General features: G+C 42.5%; 1 protein-coding gene across 2 annotated transcripts; it reads left to right on the forward strand.

Moving 5' to 3' along the window:
* The first annotated feature begins 1,582 nt into the window (after positions 1 to 1,582).
* chrna11 (cholinergic receptor, nicotinic, alpha 11) lies at positions 1,583 to 21,980 on the forward strand. Of its 2 annotated transcripts, XM_085446118.1 has the most exons (10): positions 1,583 to 1,831; positions 4,542 to 4,681; positions 5,027 to 5,071; positions 6,240 to 6,349; positions 6,436 to 6,515; positions 8,656 to 8,823; positions 8,904 to 9,098; positions 11,313 to 11,399; positions 14,618 to 14,727; positions 16,095 to 21,980. In XM_085446118.1, the coding sequence occupies exons 1-10, from the start codon at positions 1,780 to 1,782 to the stop codon at positions 16,827 to 16,829; spliced, it is 1,722 nt and encodes a 573-aa protein (XP_085302244.1). In that variant the 5' UTR covers positions 1,583 to 1,779; the 3' UTR covers positions 16,830 to 21,980. The 2 variants fall into 2 exon arrangements, with proteins under 2 accessions (XP_085302244.1, XP_085302243.1); XM_085446117.1 differs by lacking the exon at positions 1,583 to 1,831 and having other exon boundaries at positions 4,541 to 4,681.
* The last annotated feature ends 728 nt before the right edge of the window (positions 21,981 to 22,708 follow it).

Here is a 22,708-nt window from a genome sequence, read left to right on the forward strand (position 1 = left end):
TGGCCCCGACTCTCATCATCTTCTCGTGCCATTTAGCCCAGTTTCTTCCTTGTTAATTACCACCACCTCTCTCTCCACCCAGCACACACTCAGAGCCAGAGCTGCCGAGCTGCAAGCCAGCGTGCAGTAGGAAAACACACCGCCAGATGTCACCCACGCTTCAATGCCTCCAATCTGTATTTTTATGAAGGCTAATGGATTTTGTTCTTGGCACCGTGTCACACTCGGTGCTGGTGAGTGTGCGTTTGTGTGTGTTTTCTTCACCAGGTTAACGCAAAATACATTATGCACATATTTAAGCAGTAATATTTGCAGGGATGCAGAAAGAGCAACAGGATGCTTCTCCTCCTCCTCCTCCTCTGGTGATACATTGCTGGGGCACACCATGTGGCCTCGCTCCACGCTTGGTGCAGTTTGCCGTGCTTTAGCCGGTGACTTGGCCATCCTTCTTCTCCCCTCCGAGGGCCACTCTCCTTCCTCTGTGTGCAGCCGAGCATGAATCTGCAGCTCGGGAGGTGCTCTGGATGTGTGTGTCAGGCTGCCTGGGAAAGGGGTAATTCCGAAGGGCAGTAGAAGTAATAGGGTAATCTATTATACAGTCCAACTCTTTTCTTCCTCTTTTCTTGCCCCCACCCCGCCCTCCTCTTTCTCAGTCTTTCAGTTTCTCGCTGCCTCTGCCCTTGCATCAGCATTTCATGAGGACAAATGAGAAGTAGGGTTTAACTATGCACATTCCCACTGCCCTCCTGCAGAGCCCAGCACTTTCTCAATTAAACCAGTCTGTCTGCCCCGCAGGATTCAAAGCTCACCGAGTGACGAGTGTGGGAAGCTCACACACAGCAGACAGTTTCCAGTCCAGCAGTGCGTGATCACAGCCATAACCAGCCCGTGTTATCATATATGCAGCAAACTGCAATATAGTTTAGACAGGTGCACACGAATAGCAGGAACAAAGCAAACATAGTCACAGTGGGGACACTGTCAAGGGAAGGACGTATGACACTCCAGGGATTTATGAAGGATTCAGCTTTTATAGTGTGAGGGAGAAGCTCAATCTAGTGATATGTGGGGCTGTATGAGCAATTTGTGCAGAAAAAACTGACACAGAGTGGAAAAAAATCACTATAATGTGCATTTTATCAGTTTACTGAGAGAAGTATAAGCAGTTATGTGTTACTTTTGGTGCTTGCCACATGAATTTATGCACGCGTTGAGCCTATGTCAAACATTTTTCACCCTGCTGCATCGATCAGCCCCTTTTTCCACACTTAAACTCCTTCTCCGTTAGTGTTAAGAGCACTTAAAATCGTGTGCCTCATCAGTTTCTATTGTCTTTAAAAAGGTCAGCCCACAGTGATAGGGCAATTAAACTCTCTCCTTCCTCCAATCCGTCCCCACACTTCACTGTTTTATCGTCAAACCTTTCACCCCATCACTGACATTTTCTCTCTTCTTCTCTCCATTTTAGTCCCACCTCCCAGAGAGACAGAGAGAGAGAGAGAGGAGCGAGAGGAGCTAGAGCACAACCAGCATCTCCTCCTCCTCCTTTTACTCGCCCTCTCTCGACTCCCCTTCTTCCAGCACACGCTTGCACTTCTTCCCTCTGATGCTGACTGGATGCAGACCGGAGGATTTCCAGCAGCTTCCTGAGTCTCTGCTCCTTTCCTCCCTTCCTCTCTGTATCCCCCCCTTTCCCTTTCCCTCCTCCTCCTCTTTTTTCCAACATCTGAAGCTTCTCTTCTTCTGCCTCCTCTCTTTTACCCCTTCCACACCACCAGGATGTGGCACTCAGTGGCTCTGCTCCTCTCTGGATTCTCTGCTATGATCCACGGTGAGCCTGCCTTCATGTCTCTCTCTGTCTGTCTTTCACTCTGTTTTCAGGGAATCGGATTGCAGCAGCATTTTAGAGGAATTCGGGCGCTGGGGTCCACGTTGCTGATGCTTGATTTACAAAGTATGCAGTGGAATAAGAATAGCAGGAAGTAGGAAAGAGACTCCGGGAGAAGAAAAGTGAGACTCTTGCTCACCTGTTTGCTTTGTTTGTTTACGTCTTAACTGTGCTCATATTTTCTGGATGTTAGTTTAGCTGAGAGACGGGGTTGGATGCCTCTGCGTGAGATGTTGTAATGGGCAGATTGACATCTAGTCAGCACAGCGAGGCAGATGTCAGATAGAAAAATGGAAGCAGTTTTTGCCTTGGCTCTTTCTGCACAAATCTGTGTGCACACGAGGGGCTCTCACATGGAAAACCTGTCAGAGATCAAATGAATTGACGTATAGATTGGCTCTTCCATCTCCATCTTGCCTCTCCGTGTTGTGGACATGTTGCTGCAGCCGAGCCGACGGCGCTCCGAGCAGCACAAGTAAAAGCTGAACATAAATGCTGACAATTGATTGAGAGACCTGAGAGGAGAGCAGGCAAACTTTACCAACAGGGAGAAGTACCAGCAGTGAAAGAGTGTTCAGTTTGTTTGGTTTCAAAGACTAAAAGCTGGGAAACATGAACGACAAGAAGACAGAGGAAGCGAAAGTTTCTGACAGTATTTGGGCACGCAGATTTTTAAAGAAAAAAACATTCAGGGAATTTTCATTACTTGGCAAGCTTTGAAAGGAAACGCCACCACAAGTGCATGCAAATTTGTACTCTGCACCTCTAGGGTTTAATCCTGTCATATTCCCAGCAGCGAACTTATATAAGAGTGTAATATATAAAAAAGAATTCCTCCATACTGCTCAGAGTACAGGCTGCATCTGCTTTTCGCAGCAGTTTATTTGGGTATCAGCACACCGAGTGACATTTTCACTAAACAAACAGTTCCTTCCATTTCACGCACAGCATACCGCATCCCGGCAAATAAATTTACCAATTTACCTCGGAAATATAAAACTTTATCAGTATGAAGTGCACAGACTTTCTGCAAGATCCAAATCTTCCACATATTTTTCTGCAGGTTCTCAAATCTTTTCATGCTTTTAGTATTTTGATCATATTGACATGATAGCATCCCACTGATGCTGCAGATTTGTCGGCTTCACGTGTATGATGTGAATCTCTCATTCCACCACATCCCAAAGATGCTCTGTTGGACTGAGATGTGGTGAATGGCCCATCGCTTTCCAGGTCCAGCATGTTGTCTGTGTATATATGCTGTAGTGTTTGGTTGTATTGAGTTACTGTTGTCTTCCTATCAGCTTGAAGCCCTCTCTGACATCAACATGATCCGGGGAACTGCTGCTCACTGGATATTTTCTCTTTTTCGGACCAGTCTCTGTAACCTCTAGAGATGGTCGTGTGGGGTAAATTCCAGCAGATCAGCAGCTCCTCCGATACTCAGACTCAGACACCTAAATCACAATGCTTATCCATTCTGCCAGCGATTGGCTGATTTGCTTTAACAGCTGTACCCAATAAAGTCGAGTGTACACATTTCTCTTTTTAGCTTTAACATTTCATCTACGGGTTTCAGAGCTGTAGTTTAAAAAAGAAATTCCCACACTGAAAATCTGACACTTTTGATAAAAATGTAATAATTATTTCCTGTATGTATATTTCACTGTCACCTCACAGCTAGAAGCCTGGTTCAAATCTACTTGGTAGAGTTTGCATGTTCTTCCTGTGCCAGCGTGGGCTTCAAACATGCTTGTTAGGTTAATTATCTGCAAATGTGGACGTGAGAGGGTTTTGTTGTCTCTGTTGACCCTAAGACTGAGCAGCAACTAAGGGAGGGCTCTCAGTTGAATAAACAGCCAAGCAAATGGATTGATGTAAGCGTGGTATAAACAGTAAATTAAAGTTCTTGGCTAAACCTTGGGTGTGTTATGATGGGTATACTGAGAGGAAACAAACAAACAGCTACATGCACACAAATAAACGGCACATTTGTGGTCAGGGTGATATTTTCTCACTTCTTCTATGCCAATCAACATCTTAATTCAACATTTTAATGTGCATTACCTCTGAGCTTCTCAAACAAACTTAATTACACATTAATTAGTGCCAGTTATGCCCTGATAAGGTTTTCCTACATTTCTAATTAGTTCCTGTTTACTTAATGTTCTCCACGCTTGCTCTGAAGCTTTCTTGTCTTTGCTGATTTTTCTTCCGCGTTTTCAGCATTAATTTGAAATATTTTATTCTGACTGAGGAGCTGGACCCTTCCTCAGTGTTACATTTAAAGCCCAGATAAGTGATCAGATCTATTTCTGCTAATTTCATCATTAAACCTGCTTCTCCTCATGCATTTCCTCCTGTCTTCTTTTCATTTCAGTCATGTTCTTCCAGATGTATTTATAGATAAGGAGGCTGAAATCCTCAAGGTTAAATCTTCTCATTTGATCAGCAGCCTGTTTTTTTTATTTTTTGACATTTGTTTCCCCAGTGTGCTTTTTAATGGAGTTTTTCCTAGAATTTTAGAAACACACTTTATAATCTGGACCCACTAAAAGTGAACATAGAGACATTAGAATCATCAAATCTCGCTTGCTTCCACACATGAGCATTATATCAGATTCAAACATGAGCCCTTTCTTCTGCCTTTCAGTATCATTGCAGGGCCCTCATCAGAGGACTCTGCTGAAAAACCTCCTGAAGGACTACAACCACATGGAGCGACCAGTGGCCAACGACTCCCTACCTCTCAACGTCTCCTTCAGCCTCAGTTTGATACAGATCATGGATGTGGTAGGCATCTCCGACTCATTTGGGGGCTGTTGATTTCTGACATCAGACAAAACATTTTAAAAAGGACGAATTCAGATCCTTGGATTAAGATTTAGTTTTTCATGGAGAACACTGAGCATTTTCTTGTTTGCAATTAAAATGGAAATTAGACTGAAAAAAAACCCCCCAAGCATTGAGCATGTAGTTTGTTTATGCCTGAAACTGTGGTATTAATAATGCACCAGATTTTTTTTTTCAAATATTTGATATTTGTTTGTGGATTTATGGATCAAGAGCAGTGCTCACACCTCTTGCCTTGTGGTTTATATGGCGAATGATGATTTAAGTGGTGTAAATGTTTTGCAGGATGAGAAGAACCAGGTGTTAACCTCTAATATGTGGCTGCAGATGGTAAGGACCCCTGTGAGACTCTGAATGTTTTGGGGTGATCATTTTTTTAAATTGTATTCCAGCGGCAAAAACTAGTTTTCTCAGTCTTTAACATGCAAATTAAGGTCACCCTGAAGTCCATATATCATTGTAATCACTTCAGCATGCAGGACCTAAATGTAGACACAGGCTTGATGAACATAGAGAGACATAAGATGAGCAAAAACGGAGAGAGGGAAGACTATAATGCAAAAAGGATTGAACACAAGTGAATTTAATGAGGATGGGCAAAAAGACAAAAGCAGGAATATCTGTGCTGGTTCTCAGTCATCCAGGTCATGACAATCCAAGGAGCTTGGAAAGCGACTAGACTTCTTTAAGTTTCTTGAAGACAGTCTTAGAACTGAAGAAGCATCTTGGATGAGAAACGTCTTCAAGAAACTTAAAAAGGTCCAGTCGGGCTTCTTTCCAAGCACCTTCGATTTCAACGGCAGGAAATTAAAAAGAAACTGCGCACTGTTATCAGAATAACACAGTAGATGGAAGAGTGGCATTCTTTTATCTTCTGTTTTATTTTGATGAACAGTAGAGGGCTTTGGAAATACACCATGTTGCCAAAAGTATTGGTCACCCATCCAAATCACTGAATTCAGGTGTTCCAATCACTTCCACAGCCAGAGGTGTATAAAATGTACTTCTACAAAAAGTGAATCACTACAAACCTCCGAACTTCATGTGGCCTTCAGATTAGCTCAAGACCAGTGCATAGAGCTTCAGGGAATGGGTTTGGGAATAGCCGCTTCCTGTTCCAAAAGCACTGCGCACCAGTGCACAAAGCAAACTCCATGAAGACATGGATAGTGTGGTGTGGAAGAACTTGACTGGACTGCACAGAGTCCTGACCTCAACCTGACAGAACACCTTTGAGATGAATCACAAATGCATTTCCGGAAGAATGGTCAAGAATTCCCACGAACACACTCCTAAATCTTGTCGACAGCCTTTCCTGAAAAGTTGAAGCTGACATCATATTAAACCCTATGGATTAAGATTTGGATGTTACTCAAATACACGTGTGCGTAAAGGCAGATGAGCGAATACTTTTGGCAATTTGTGTGCAATATTAGTGTGCAATAATTTGCCTGCAGGTTGTTGGCTCAGACAGCATGTCTGTGTTTGTGTGTTGAAGACTTGGTACGACCACTATCTCCAGTGGAACCAGAGCGAACATCCTGGAGTGAAAAATCTTCGCTTTACCACAGATCAAATTTGGACCCCAGACATCCTCCTCTACAACAGGTAAACCCTGCATAAACCCCTAAACGCTCGCCTCGTACGCGCACACGTCAACAAGTCGTGTCACTTCTTCCTCTGTCCTTCCTCAGTGCAGATGATGACTTTGACTCCACCTTTAAGACCAATGTTCTGGTAAACTCCAGCGGCTTTGCCAAGTATCTTCCCCCAGGTGAGGCTTTCCGCATATTTCTTAGATTTTAATCATCGTTCCTGCTCTCCCCGTCGCTCATCTCCCTCCTTATCCCCTCCACATTTCCCCGAGGTGCAACGGCAGCGTCTCATTCTACAATCGAGTCATGTCTCCCTACTGTTTGTACACTTGACATTAATATTTTATCACTGTAAAACAGCATCCCTAGTTAGTCACTGGTTACGGATTCCCAGCTCTGTGAGTAACACCTATAAATAGGAGACGCTCACTTCCTCTGCTTCCTGCCTTAACCCAAATGCAAGCCCACAAAAGTATAGACTCCCCTCTCGTGTTTCCACAGGCCTTTGCTTGCAGTTTCTCAGTCTTTTCGTTATACACCAGATTATCAAAGCCTGAGACTGAATCCCATCTCTTGGGGTGAGGAGAGAGCGACTGGGAGGGCCTGAAAAGACTTTTTGAATAAAAAGTCGAAGACTGCAAGCCCCAAAAGCCATCCCATGAGCTGCTGCTGAATGTAAATACAGCTGCTTAATTCTTTGTCTGGAGTCAATTAGTGGGAGAATACAAAGATACGATTTTGAAAAATATGAGAAGGAGTGGTTTGATGTGTGTATTTTATTAGTAAATGAGAAAAAGTAAGAAAAAGCAAAAGAATGAGAAACAAATCAGCTCCCTGACACATGCCTGGCTACAATTCCTGTTGTTCAGCTGGTTATTGTCAGTAAATAAGAGGCAACAAGTTTGTGGGTGTCAGGCATGGAGCGGGGAGCTTGACACACAGTAAATAATTCAGATGTGGAGGATCCCAGATGTCTGCTGCGTGCCGTCTGAATAACTCCTCTTGCTGCAGAGGTAAAGGTGCTGTGTTGTGTTAATGGCCTAACAGGAAACGTCGTGTAACAGGCTTTAGCTCATACCTGGACCGGATGACATTTATAACAAGGTAATCTTGTCTCTAGGCCTTGAAATGCTCAGAATGATGGAGTTTTATTTTGGGAGCCGTACGCGCTGCGAGACAGATTGTTCCAAGCTGCAGAGAAGATTCTGGCGCCTTGTTTGAAGGTGTTGTTTCAAGGTTACTGGATATATTCGAGAGGCAGGCTGCAAATATGCATGGATTTGAAGCACAGAGAGGTGGATCTGCTTTAACTTAATTGGTGTACGTTTAGATTTTAGGGCCTTAGGAGCTCATAACGGGAGTAATTATAAAGACACACTCATGAAGCAAAGGTTGGAACCTGAGGTTAGGAGCTGGATTTTAGTGAGTAAGAAGTGCAAGGAGAGAGAAAATCTATACCTTCCACCTGTTAGCCCCCTTTCCCTGTTGTCATTTACCTCCACAGGCTGATTTGCATGTGGGCAGGCTCATAATGAACGTCTTTGAGAGCTGCAAGGCTTCACTGGCATTTTGGTTCTCTGCACTTGTGTGTGTGAGAGACCGTTTTATTTCAGTAATTACTTTAAGAGCTGCAGCTCACCAGCGACCACAGCGAGGATCATTGCAATTTTTCGTTTGAGGGTGGAAGTGTGTCTTTATAATTTCTTGGTCACTTATGCCGTGCATATGGGAGCGGTTGCATTTATTATTTCTGCATAATAGAAGTGGGAATCTGATTATGGCACTGTGCACAATCTCATTTTTCAGTGTCATCGTTGATGTTTTCTTCTCTAGCTGAGGCTTAGCTAACAGCTGTGTGTGTGCAGGCAGAGAGCAGAAGCAGCATTTGTTCACAGCAGAAAATATCTGAAACCTGTGAGTGACAATATATATAGCTGCCAAGTTTTGTTTTTATAGCCATCTCTTTGACGGGAGCTCGTTTCTAATCTAGTCCTTGCTTTCACTTCCTCAGCCTCCAAACTAAATTTAAAAACTCTCTGTAGACCTGCAGGGTGTTCATAAAAATGCTGTTGCAGTGTGCACTTTTGGTTGTGATGTAACATTTTTCACACAGTTGTAGAAAGTTAAAAAAAAAGAGGTCTTGAAGTGAATGAATGATTTCTCTAACAAGGAACTTGATATTCTGGACAGACTCCCTGCACTAAACAAATGGTCCGGCTGTACATCTTTCCCTTGTCACCTCTCCTCAGGAAGCGGCGGTTCATTATTGTCATTTAGTCAATTGATTGAGGAGCCCCTGTGCTTTTGTCCTTTTCTCAGGAATCTTTATGAGCACATGCAATGTGGATGTTCGCTGGTTTCCTTTTGACATTCAGAAATGTGAGCTGAAATTTGGCTCTTGGACGTACGACGGCTGGCTGCTGGACCTCCAGATGGTCGACGCTGACATCTCCGGCTACATGCCCAACGGAGAATGGGACCTAATAGGTGAGTAGGGGAAAAAGTTTGCATTGCATTCACTTTTATTCAGGCATGAGCAACCAAACTAGTTTCTCTCCTACTTCCAGGAGTTCCTGGAAAGCGTAATGAGGTCTTCTATGACTGCTGTAAGGAGCCCTACACGGATGTGACATTTGTTATTACAATAAGGCGGCGAACGCTTTACTACGCCTTGAACCTTCTCATCCCATGTGTGCTGCTCTCTTCTATGACGTTGCTCATTTTTGTGCTGCCTGCTGACTCCGGGGAGAAGATCTCATTGGGTGAGTGGATCAAAAACATGTTTTAAAAGACTTCACAGAAACATGAATCCCCCCCCCACACACACACACACACACACATTTAGGGTAAACCAGTCTGAGAATCAATGCAAGCTCATTTGAGTTAAAACATACTTTGTAATTTTTGCAGTTTCTTGCCTCTAGTCACTAATCTGCGTGTAGCCAAGAAACAAAGGGACACCGGTAAAATACCAGGGAACTGTAAAGCAGGTAATCATGAATGCAAACAATGAAAGCTTCAAGTGCAAGATGCACACAGTGTAAAGAGTAAACCTGAAGGAAAATAGAAACTTCAGGCACATAAACTCACTACACAGCCAAGCTGCTGTAATACATGGAAGAAGCGAGGTGTCTTCTATGAAAAAGATGGTGCCCCAAAAGCAGCACGTGTGGCCATGACTTTTTGTAGTTTTTAATTGCTCTGCTTTCAACTTTCTCCAAGCATGTTGCTGCAAATGCAGTAAGACTTCCAAATGTCCCTTATATGATTGAAACGACTTGCAGGTTTTACACAGTGTTCGGGCTTTTTGAAACGAATGTATATATTTTGTAAAAAGAACGTGTCAAATATGCAAAAATCTCCAACTTGCTCCCGGGTTTGAGTGAAGTAGTTTATAGGCTGCCAAAAACTGAGCTCACAACAAGCAAGCCATCCCGGAATAAATTCAAGAAAAAAAAAAAAGAATCGAAGGAGTGGCACTGGAGACTACGGGGAGGCATGAAACAGACAAAGGGAGAGGGGTGGGGAGCTGAGAGAGGAGAGGGATTACAGGATAAAATAGAAAGATGAGAAATGCGAGGAGGAGGAACACAGACCGATGGGTGTGGGAGGGAAGCAAAAAGATAACACCGACAGGAGAAGAATTCGAAAAGGATCAGAGAGGACAGCACAAAAGAGAGAGGGACGACTGATGAGGAGGAGAAGGGGAGAGACATCCAAATCGCACAATAATGGGCTGGAAGAGAGAGAGAGAGAGCATTGCCGGGATCAAGCAGCAGCTGCAAATATGTTTTAATATCTGCTTCAACCTGTTTAGAGATGACTAATGTTCATCTCCTCAGGACATTAAATAGTCCAGATTTCACGTTATCTGACATTTATAGAGGTAAAGCTGTTAGGCAACTAATGGAAGAGGGAAGTGGTTGAAAAATTATGACTATGTTTGGGAAACCGATTAAGTTTTATAAAGTAAAAATAGAGAAAAAGTCTCAGCTTTACATTTTTTTAATCTAATTTAATTGGTTCAAGATTTTTTTGTGTCACTTTTGAATTTTGTGAAATTTTGCATTATTTTTTCCACCATTTATTTGACTAATTGTTTAAGAAAATAGAAAATTGCAGCTTGATATTGCATTAAGTTCACCTTGGTAACTGGATAAATCTAAATGCTCTTTGACTCATGTCTGCTTGGGAGGCAACAGCATTGTCAAAGCCTGACCTCACCCCCGATGCAGGATGCATTACGCAGCATTTCTCCATAAAAGGAGGAGGTGGGGGGGATGCCAAGCCTTACACACACGGACGATTAACCTATTGATGTAATTAAAGCTAGTGAATTGATTGGGGGGAGAGCTTACACACTGGCTTCCAGAAAAATACTCTGTCACTTCAGTTGATGGAGGAGACGCGTGCACCGAGCGGCCGAGCCGTTAGGGTTAGAGGAGCATGCTTTTAAAAAGAATAAATGTCATATGTGAAGAGAAAAAGCGACATAAAAGACGCATTTTTAATTCACCTAATATCCTTAAAGAGCATTCATATTTTATCTCTCGGCCTGGGAGTTTAATTGAATGCCTCTGAATGGGGACAGTTATGCCAGCAAAGCACTCCCTAAATTCCGTTTGCTGGAGAAGTGAGACAGATTGCGTGGCGGTGGATAAATGAAGATGGAATTGCGGTTCGCGTGCACACCGGTGGTGTTTGAACACCTTTAAAAAGGGTTATGTGCTGTGTATGCGGAAGTGCTTTTTTTTTTGCTTTAGAGATGCACAATGCCAAAAAAGTGATTCACTGTACGAGCGTTAGCCAGTCATTTACATAAATCGAACCCGATCTCCTCCTGAGTGTAACTATTTATCAAAATACCAAACAGACTAATGCAGTTTCTCAGAAGTAGACAGAGCGACTGAGGGGAGGAGACCAAACCACTGGATCGATGGCCTAACAAAATGTATTATTTCTCTTTCTATCTGCAGGTATCACCATCCTCCTGTCTCTCACTGTTTTCATGCTGCTGGTCGCAGAGATCATGCCAGCCACATCTGACTCCGTCCCTCTCATAGGTATGTGAAAGATGGATATATTCATAGGAAAAAGAATCTGCTGCCATCGCAACACACAGCATTAAATCAGGCTGTCTGACTCACTGGAAATACTGCATGCAGTTTCTATCTGATGGGCGCGATCGATACTTTGTGCTTGTTTTTTGTTTGTTATAATTGATAGTTAGCCTGTGGATGCTGAACATGTTGATTAAACAGTTAGGCTGATAATTCGTTGGGAAAAGACACATTTTTTTTGTAGTTTCGCCTCTGTGTGTCACCTCGGTGGATTTTAAACCAAACAATTAAGATGTGATTGAAGTGCAGGCTTTAATTCGAGGCTTTGATTCTGGGGTTTTACAACAAATTTAAATGAACTGTTTAGGAACTACGGTGACTTTTGTACACAATTCCCCATTTTCAGAGGCTCAGGAGGAATCGTACAGACTAATATAGTTTTAAATATCAGGACTGTTGGAGTGAAATCCAAGGCTCAACTCTAGAACCCGTGAACATCACCAGATGTTGTGATTCCTCCCTTGAGATGCTCTGCTGGGCGTTTAGTGCAGCCACCTTCAGTTGCAGGCCTAAACATGCTGTCTTGGGTTGACATCAGTGACCAACCATTTGAAGAAAATCCCATTTCCTCTCCTTGAGAAACTCTTGGGTTGCTTTAGTAGTTTGGTTTGAGTCATTATCCATTTGCACTGTGCAGTCCACTTTAGACTCTGAGCAGGGAGTACAGCCCTGTGCACTTCACAATTCATCCTGCTGCTTCTATCAGGAGTCACATCATCAATAAGCACTAGTAGTCCAGTTCAGTTGGCAGCCATACATGCTCATGCCACAAGATTGCCTCTACCTTGTTTCACAGATGATGTGGTAAATTTGGATTGATGAGCTGCGTCTGTCCTTCTTACTTTTCTCTTCCCATCTTTTAGGACAAGTTCATCTTGAAGGCTCTGCTGATTGTAGATCAGCATCTCTAAGAGCCTTGGTGACTGTTAGATGTTGTGAACTTGTCTTCTGTGGTCTGTTAGACATTTTGGTGTTGGCCAGTGCATTCCTTCTTTTTAAAAAACTGTTGAAATTACAAATACTGTCCAACAAATAATGGACCTAACTGTAGACTTTCCCAAGGTTTCAATGACCAAGTATCAATTTAGATGGGATACACAAGTGTCCCTGTGACCATTCAGATGGTGTTTTTATATGCTGATAATGCTTTCGGGTTTACAGGTTTTTTTTAAATTCATTAGCTGAGTGATGCTGCCTTTTATACTTTGCCTTCAAGGCTGAAACGGAGGAAGTATGTTGTCTTCTGCAACGGTCTTACTGCAGTGCAAGAGTATAACATGAACTATGAATGGATGAAAGGAACATTACCCAATTGCAGGCTGCACAAAATGTTCCCATCAGCTGCTGTTCTGATAATCTGAGAACCCTGAAACTACATGAAAAGCTACCAGAGACAGTAGTTCTCACTTAACCACTTTCAGTGGAATGGGACTTTTTTGTGTTTTTTAAGCCATTTAACAGTAACCCATGGCTCATTCAAGCATGTAACAGGCTCCTAACTCCAGACACAAACCAGTGTTATTCTTATACATGACAGAAAACTTCATTTTAAATTTATTAGCAGCCTGTTGCAAAAACATATACATTGTTCCACAGTTTGGCAGACATAAAACAGTATTTTTGCACAAAGTCATATTCAGTGAGCTGTTAGCTGAAAACTTGGCATTTCTCTGGATGATGTGCAGTGTGTTCTAAAACATTTAAGGAAACTTGACAAGTGGAGGAAAAAAGAAGTGACCTAAAAAAAGTATCTACAGCTGATGAACAGTATCCGAAAGTCCTGTCCTTAAGAAATGGGAAAAAATGCAGCAAAGACCTGATAGAGGACCTGAGAAATGTGTCTGACCCTTCAGTTGATCCATCTACTGTTCACTGGACCCTCATCAGAAATAGTCTGAGTGGAAGAGTGGCTTTCAAAAAATCCATTCTTAGGGAAGGGAAACAGGGAACTGCAGTGAAAATCAGTGGTAACAGTGATCTTGTCAAAATTGATGAAATTCTGAATACACAAAAAGTGCAGTCAGGTTTTGATCCATAATGCAATACCATCTTGAAAGTGTCTGATTGACGACAGCTTCATCTTTCAGCATGACAATGATCCTAAACACACTAAGCAGTAAAACCACACCTGGATAGAAAAACTCACAATGCAGCACCATCAGTCATGGACTGACCTACCCAGAGCCCGGACCTCAACATTACTGAAGCAGTGTGGGATCATCTTGACAGAGAACAGAACAAAAGGCAGCCAACATCCAAAGAGGAGTTTTGAATGTCCTTCAAGAAGCCCGGAGAACTATTCATGAAGACACACTTAAAGACACAACAAGAAAGCTTCCCTAAGACAGAAGAATAAGGGTGGTCATACCAAACACTGACTTTCAAGCTGTTTGAATTGTACAGATTGCCTTATACACTTTATTTCCATGGATTTCATTTTGCACATTTTAATCAATTTTTGCACCTATTTCCCATTTTCATTGCAAAACATGGAAAATTGAGGGACTTTTGCACAGTACTGCACTACAGGAGACCAGAAAATCTACACAATGCTCCCCCCCAAAAAACTGTAATCACAGGATTTACTGTGGCCACCTGCTCACCTTAAAGTTTAATAGTCTAAATTGATTGTGGGCACGCTGCTGGAAATTATGTTTAGCAAGCTTAGACGGCAACCGACACAGATGCAAGGCCATCTTTGCCTGAAGACACAAATCCTGGTCATTAAAAGCGTAAGAGAAGAAAAAAAAGAGTCATAATCATTAGTGTTTTCCTTTCTGCTTGTTTTTTTAATTAGGAGAATCTGCTGTGGATTTAATCTGTTTGATGATTTTTCCCCCAGGAGTATAAACTTGGCAGAAGTTGTGTTATGAAGACATCCACCTTGAAAAAAACAGGAACACACCATCCTTAAAAATTCACATTTTTCTTGAGAATCCCATCATAATGTGTTTCAGTGAAATACCTCATCTTGCTGACCTTAGAGTCCTTGAAAACAGACATTAAGCCATCATTTTGTAGATCTTTTACTTCTATACAACGATTGCTGGGCTGTTTCCTAAATAACAAGCTGTAGCAGATATTGTGAAGCTCAGTGAGGCAGTAGGAAATTACGGTGTGACTTAAAAATGAAATATTTTACTCTCTCCCACTCCTCCCAGGTCAGTACTTTGCCAGTATAATGATCATCGTTGGGATGTCAGTCATCGCCACAGTGGTGGTTCTGCAGTATCATCATCACGATCCGACCGGAGGAAAAATGCCCAAATGGGTGAGCCTAACTCCACAAACATCATCACTTACGAGTCTTTCTAATTCACGCAGATATATTCAAATGAATCTTTTTGTTAATCTCTGTTCAAGCTTCAGTATAATTCTTCTGCTCTGCCATTTTCAATAACATGTCATCCATTTGTTAGCTCTATACCTGTGCTCCTCTGCCAGTTTTCTTTCGCTTTTTATTCTCCGACTTCCTCGGCTGTGACTCATCCAGCAGTGTCAGTCTGCCTGAGTGTGTTCATCAAATGCCTCACCACAGACTTCAACAGGAGTGCATTTCAAAGCACTCTGGATTTGTGGGAGGATTTGATTTGCCTCATTCCTTCTTTTTTTATTTTCCTCGCCTTTTTAATGATAAAAAATTCATCAAGCTTTGTTTTAACAAAGGTTTTGTCATAACGTGAATTTTTTAAAACATGAAAAATGTTGAAAGAAGGTGTGAAATGAAAATAAATGTCATGTAATGTAATATTAACCAACATCTTGAGATGTATTTATCCGGTGATTTATGTGTGGACTGCAGAGACGAACTGACAGGCCTGCAGTTTTCAATACATGTGCATCAGCTTTACTGCATGACGGCGCAGATGCTTGATGTATCGACACAATTCAAGGACGCTTTGTTGATGAATGGCTCGTTCAGACAGTCCAATGGCCAATTAACAGGCTAATTGATGTGGTTCAGATGAGGGCATCGAACCAGCGCAGTTCATAATTACAGCCCTTGAAAAAAACCTACGTCAACGGCAGCAGCAACAGAGATGGTTACCTGGCTGGTAAACATACTCTGTCGAGTGTAATTGAGCAGTCATCTGGACATTAGCTGCTCATTAGATGCCAGACACCCATCTGGACTCTGCTGGGCCAGAATGACTTTCAGGGGACTTGGAGTCTTTTTTGTATTTTTTGGGAGAGCAGAAGCGAAGGTTTCAATTTGAATAAGGTCTCTATTTAAACATTGTTTAATGAAACATTACAGCAAACTTGTTAGAGTCATAAAACAGTAATGTGAGCACTGCTCTCAATATTTCCACAGTTTGAATGTATGCCTATTTCTAAGTTTCCTCTCTGTGGGGAATGCAGTCAAAGAAAAAAAAATCTTTTCCTCAGGCGACCCTGGTGAGGATCTCGTACTTCTACAAGTGCAGCTGCAGTTTGAAAGAGACAAATAACTGCCTATTAGCCCAGCTTAACTGGCGTTAGGTGCAGGTCAGGATGTGTAGCTGCTTTTAGTGCTTTGTGGCTGCTTTCTTATGTTTTCTTTTACTTCTTTGAGTGCTTTTATGCTCTGTGCTCCCTCGAGTCCCCCGCTCTCATCTCTACATATCTCAGTGTCCCTCTCTCTCTCTCTCTTACTAGGTGCGGCTCGTTTTGCTGCAGTGGGTCGCGTGGTTCCTGCGGATGAAGCGCCCGGGTGAGAGTGACGACCCAGAGCGGCCACCTTGCGCCCCCCACCTGCGCCGCTGCTCCTCGGGGTCACAGAGCGGAAGCATCCCTAACCCTCCGGACTCCCTCCACCCGCTGCACCCACAGAACCTGGCTCCCCTCCAAACAGGGCCGCTTCATGCAGGGCACCCTCACCTCCAGGCTCAGACGAGTGCTAACAACAACGGGAATCTTCTATATATGGGTTTTCAGAGCATGGACGACCCCTCGGTGCTCCCGGAGAGCATCCAGAGAAACAACATCTCCGCTGGGCCTCTGCGAGTGGCGGGAAGCCCACCTCCACACCTGCCGTCACAATTTTGCAGCTCCCCTCCACCGCCTACCCCTAATGTGGAAACTGTAGGATGTCCCAGCACTGTCTCCAGTGGTGGGGGCTTTGGAGGTGGGGCCGGAGGTCTTGGAGGGTGCTCCACTGTAGGGATGGGAGACCCCCAGCTCCAGGCCATCCTGGAGGAGGTGCGTTACATGGCGGACCGCTTCCGGGAGCAAGATGAGAACGAAAGCATGGCGGAGCAGTGGAAATTTGCAGGCGCTGTGATTGACCGCCTCTGTCTGGTGGCATTTAGTGTTTTCAACATCATATGCACCATCTCAATCCTCATGTCTGCTCCCAACTTTGCGGACGCTATTTCAAAAGACTTTGTCTGAAAACAAAGAAAAAGAAAAAAAAAAGAGGAGGAGAAACGTGAAGGAAAGGATGAAAGAAACTAAATATGGGATAAAAGATGGAGTGGGCCCCGATCCAAGGAAACCCAATTTCCAGTGGACTGTAGGCTCTATGATTTGTGATTGCAAAGCAATCGGAAACAAAAAAAAAAAGGTTTTCTTTGCAATACATTCTGTTTTGGAACTGAAATAAAAGAAGAAAACAGATGAAGAAGGGGATGGAGAGTGAAGGTAAAATGAGATTACGGCAAGCAGGGTGCTTTATCAGATTCTTGAAAAGGTGAAATGGATTCTTCTGGTTAATTCAAAGACTTTCCTCCAAAATTAGGGTGAGCGCTGAGCCAGAAATGGATAAAGAAAGGGAGGATTATCAGTGTAATCCAACCTGGAGTAAGAAAGCTCTTAGAGCAAGAGAGAGAGATTGAAAGAATAAGGGTGGAGAAGAGAGAGGCAGATAGATAAATGAGGCAGACATTTTACTGTTTTATTTTCTTGAAGAGAGAAGACAGCCCCAGACTCCCACATGTTCAGAAAATACTGCATCATTTAGAGTGATGTGAGGACGAGAGGGCGGGGAGAGGAGACAGAGACTTTTACAAGGACAGACAACAAAGAGCAGTCGTGAAGGAACGAGACTGCCTCTCCCACGGCACTGGCACAGTGAGGCGCAGTAAGCGGCTTGTTGCTGGATACGCAAAAGTGGACCGAAGAGCAAGAAAGCACAGAGGAACAGAAGAGGATCTCATCTATTATTCAATCGCACCCATCTAATGACCGTCAAATTGAAAGACCTCGGATAATCTTCAAGACTAATAAGCTTTTAAAAGATGAAGTCCCTCCACTGCTCGCGAGCCACTTTAAATTTGCGAGGCCTTATCTCTTTGAGACGATTGCCAATCTGCAACAATCAGCAGAGATCAAAGCTCCTCAGCAGTGTGCACAGTGTGCGGCGCTAATCATGACTGGGAAACTGAATTAACTGGTCATCAGTGATGCAGTGGCCGGTAGCTGCACCACAGCGGAGACCTGAACCGATAATAACTTACGAGGCAGTCATCTAAGTGGATCTGGCAGCTCGTAATAGACCAGCGAAACTCATTGGATTTCGTATTAAAAGGTTTAATAACTCAGAGGGGAGGTCAGGGTTTTAAAAGGGCACGAGAGGCAGAAAAATAGGGCTAGGGCATTCTAAATAAAAAATATATATTACAGCGAAAAAACATCCCATCAAATTTCTGTACGATCTATTGAAAGGTTTAGAGTCACCTCAGTGATCTAAAATGAGATAAGAGAATTTAATAGGATCATATTTTCCATGAAATACACTGCAGTGGCATTTTGAAGGTTTATGCCAACACACAGACTACTTATATGGACAAAAGTAATGGAGCACACCTCTTAATCTTTGAATCCAAATGCTTTTAGTCCCATTGCTGCAGGTGTATAACAGCAAGCACTCAGCCATGCAGTCTGCATTCAAAAACATTTGTGAATGGGTGAGCGAGTGAATTACAGCGTGGTACTCATATTCAGTTTGTGAAGCTTATATTGATATTTAAAGATCAGCTGTAGCATTGCTGCTTTCAGCTGCTACCCTGTCACTACAGGGTCGCTGCAGCGGGTAGCTCCACGTTTGCCGGATGTCCCGCAAGGCAAATTAAAAACAACAACAACAGCAAATAGTAAAATGCTGCAAAGGCGACCAATACACAACGGAAATAGAAAAAAAAATGCAATAAAAGCTCACAAAAAACCAAAACAGCTAATCCTGACAGCTAATGATGATAATATCATTAGCAGTTGTCTTTTTCTGCCACACAGCACAGATGAAGCCTCTGCTTCCTTTAAGCGTGTCTCAGTACAGTTTGCATATTTTGGTTTCTGTCACATCTGCAGCTGTTCCATCACACTTCTGTTGGGTTTCGTGTGCTTTTTCCTATTTGCTGGTGGGTTGTTTTTTTTTATTTTAGTTGGAGTGCATGTGAACCCTCAGAGGAACCATACGGATGCCCTTCCTGAAGTAATTTGTATTATTGTAGTGTAGAAGTGGAAGGAAACACAGCAACTCTGACACATGAAGTTACAGAGCGGTGTTGTTGAACGCTGAGGTGCATAGTCCGTAAAAGTTGCCAATCCTCTGCAGAGAGATAACCCTCCCCTGACGTTAATATCAGCACAATATCTGTTCGCTGGGAGCTTCATAGCATGGGTTTCCATGGCCGAGCAGCTCTTGTAGAGGCAGTGTGCCAGTGCTTTTGTCCATACAGTGCAAGTCCAGTCAAACAAAAAATGAATTGTCTCTACAGAACGCATATAAAAGATTAATGCAGAAATCGTGATGTCAGCGATGGTTAGCAAAGTCCCCATCCCAGTCCAGAGCCTGAGCTGAGCATGCTGGCTGTTTGCCATCTTGATGATTTAAAACTGGAAACGATGAGGAGGGAGGATGTGACTGAGAAACTGAGGGATGCTGCATGCTCGTAGGGTAGCAACTTGTCAGTCACAGGACAGGCACGCCCTAATGCACACACACCCTGCTTTATCTACCTTTAAGGACAGTGAGGAGATCATATTTTACTAAATAAACATCGTATTATCCAAGAATTGAAAGTAGCAATCACAATCATAAACTCATCAAGAGTGTTTATTGAAATCAAAGATAAAGTGAGTAGGATATTTGTTTTCCCCATAGACTATTTTTGGTCTGAGACAGTTATGTATTGGCTGCACCTTTTAGACTCTGTAGCTTTATCTACCTTTTATATATGCTTTATATTTGGGTGTCTGCAAACAGTTTGAAGGTATGCAGAATGCAAAGTTAGTCCTGTTTACAAATATCTATGGATTAATGGAGCTTCTCCACTCCGGTCTCGACAAAGTTAGACTCGCTTCCCTAACTTTGAGTGTTTCTCAGCAATTTACGGTAAAAAGAGGAGGAAATTGTAAAAAAAAAAAAGGTCCAATGTGCTTTCATTGTACTTGCACAGGATGTATCTAAAAGTGTTCCCTCGTTGTTATATAACACAACACGAGTGCACTTAACAAGTCCCAGAACTGAATGGAAATGTAACATTGTGAAAAATACTAAAGTCGTGCGACCCTACATTTAGTCAGTGACAGCGGAGATGGGAAAGGAGAATTTATAAGTGTCTGAAATCTCAATTTGATCCTCACTATGGAGTAAGCTATACTGAAATAATGGGAGTTTAATGATGCGGGGATTTTGAGCACAAAGATTATAAGGGAAGGATGAGTCATTGAAACAGCTAGGATAGAGCCCACCTTTAACAGCTCAGAGTCTCCCAGTGTTTCACTGATGCTATTATCTGAGCATTTCAATGTGAATTTCTATGTGAGTACAATTCTAGTGCACAGCTACTAAAAAATGTTCAAACTCCCACACAAATCAGAATTGGATAAGTGGTTAAAAAAGATGGAGGGATGAATGGAAATTGTTCAAACTAGTCTGTGTGTTGCTTTTGAAAGAGATAATACGAGTGGTTGTCTATTAGGATGTAATGCAAATACAGCAAAGTCCATCATTTGATGGTCGAGACACAACTGTTATAGTTTTGCGTCTATACACCACTACAGAGGATTTCAAATCAAACAATTACAATGTGACAACCACTTTTATACGTATTCCCCCATTTTTAGACTGGACGTGAGTCTGCAGCATCCTAGAGAAAAAAAAACATCTTTGAACAGATGAAACTAAGATGAATTTGTACCAGAATGATGGGAAGAAGGAGAAAAGCAGCTCATAATTTGAAGCCTACCACATTTTCTGCCAAACTCAGTCGAGCGCTTCACAGTGCAAATGGCCAAAGGCAAACTGCAAAAGTCAGTGACCTGATCTCAGCCCCAAAAAGCATGCTTTTCACTTATTAAATACAAAACTGAAGAAAGTGAGACTCATTTCAAGAGAGGAAGCCCAGCATTTGGTGATATCCATGGGTTCTAGACTTCAGGCAGTGACTACAAAAAACTTTCATACAAGTGCTTAAAAATAAGTCCATATATATTTAATAATATGTTAGTAAGTCCAATTAATTTTGAGCCTCTGGAAATGGGGGAGTGCGGATGAAAAAGGCAGTAATTACTAAGCAGTAAATTCAAGCAACACTTGAATTAAAACTGCACTTTAATCACATATTCAGTGTTTGCTTTAAAATCCACTTTGCCGGCGTGCAGAAGTACAAAATATGCCGTGTCTTTCCAAACACGGAGCCTTAAACAGCCCACAGAGGTCTGTTTTAACATTAAACTGTGGATAACATGTGTTTTCTTCAACTATGTGGCAGGTGTTGGATCTCACTAAGCTCACTATTGGACCATACCTTTAAACTGTAAGCAGAGACATAAATCACTTTCATTCAGTTTACCTGACTGCTGTGTGGGAGAATATCCTCAGATACTAAACAACCCACTGAAGGATAAAAGCAGAGTTTCTCTGTATTTTTCAACAAATCCCAAGGTTGATGCTATTTTTCTTCTTTTAATTTGAAAAAACAGCTAAGCAGTGCACTTTCTAGCAAGCGTTTTACACCGTCAGACGCACATTTGTTGCTGTTCTTGCAGCAACAGAACAATGGCTGAGGGATTTACCCTGATAAAATACAACAGAGCCCGTGTTCATCATAACAGAGGAGCATGACACTCAGTGTGAAGTGTGGCTCATTAATGCGTTCCTCAAAATTTTATGACACAAAGGAAAAGGAAGCTTTGACCACACAGGCAGTCATTTCAGCAGATTTGTTTTAGTTTTAATGGGACTTGATGATAATAAACAAAAATCTCCTACTTTACTCCTCTAGGACAAAATATGTTTACTGCATTACATTCCTGACCAGCACTGTCTGTGCACATGTATTTTCTCACTGTGAACTGATAGAGTGTAGAGACAGCTGTACAAGTCCTTTATAACTCCTCTCTACTTGCCTTCATCTTTTGTCTTCTCTCTCTTCCTCTTTAAAGCAAAGTCCTCTAGCAAGGCAGAAGGTAAACTTCCTGCCAGAGGGTTTACGAAAGGATGTTTTCCTTCGAGCACATACTGACACCTGAACACTCACATCTCTGTACAGAGCATTTCTCATCCTGAAAATAAAAGATTCTCTCTTTTTGTTTTTCCTACTGCCTTTGGTCTTTTCTGCTCCCTATCCTGTCGTGTTGGTGGTGGCTGGCCCAACACCCGAAAAGAAGAAAAAAATGACAGGGAGGGGATAAGAGGAGGAGAGAAAGTGCTGACGTGCACTGAGCGCTGGACAGGGCCTTAATTGATCACTCGTTCAGGAGGGAGAGAAGAGGGAGGTGGGCAGTAGGGGAGGGTTAATGGAGGAAAGAGGGGGGATACTGGGTAATTCATTGGATTTATGAAGGACAGCGGCAGGGGAAATAGGCTCGCAGACAAGTATAGCTCAGTCACAGACATTAGACGAAAGGCCATGCACTATATCACACCGCAAGGGAAAATATATACATATTTAAATTGAAGATTCACGGTTCACAACTAAAGACAAACACTTTCTCACTAAAATCTATTTATATAGCACTTTTTAAGACAGGAATCTATTACAAAGTGCTTTACAGGGAATATAATAATATCTTTATCGACACTAATCGTTGTCGGTAGAAATATTAAGAGGAATTCTTTACAAACGACCTCTCCAGATCTCCAGCCAGGAATTCCAGTAAAAGTGTCTGTTTCAAAGCTGTCAATCTTTAAAGGCACAGTGTTTAAAATCTCACCACTAGATGTCAGTAGATTACAGTCAACTGATTCCTGTTTTCTTACCACTCCTCCTAGCGACGGTGGTCGCTATAGGACAAACAACTCTGACTATCATTCCTCTGTAGTTCAA

This window comes from Copadichromis virginalis, linkage group LG22 (assembly GCF_057382275.1).
Source record: "Copadichromis virginalis isolate Kocher_CV1m ecotype Utaka linkage group LG22, C_Virginalis_male_GT1.1, whole genome shotgun sequence".
NCBI lineage: Eukaryota > Metazoa > Chordata > Actinopteri > Cichliformes > Cichlidae > Copadichromis > Copadichromis virginalis.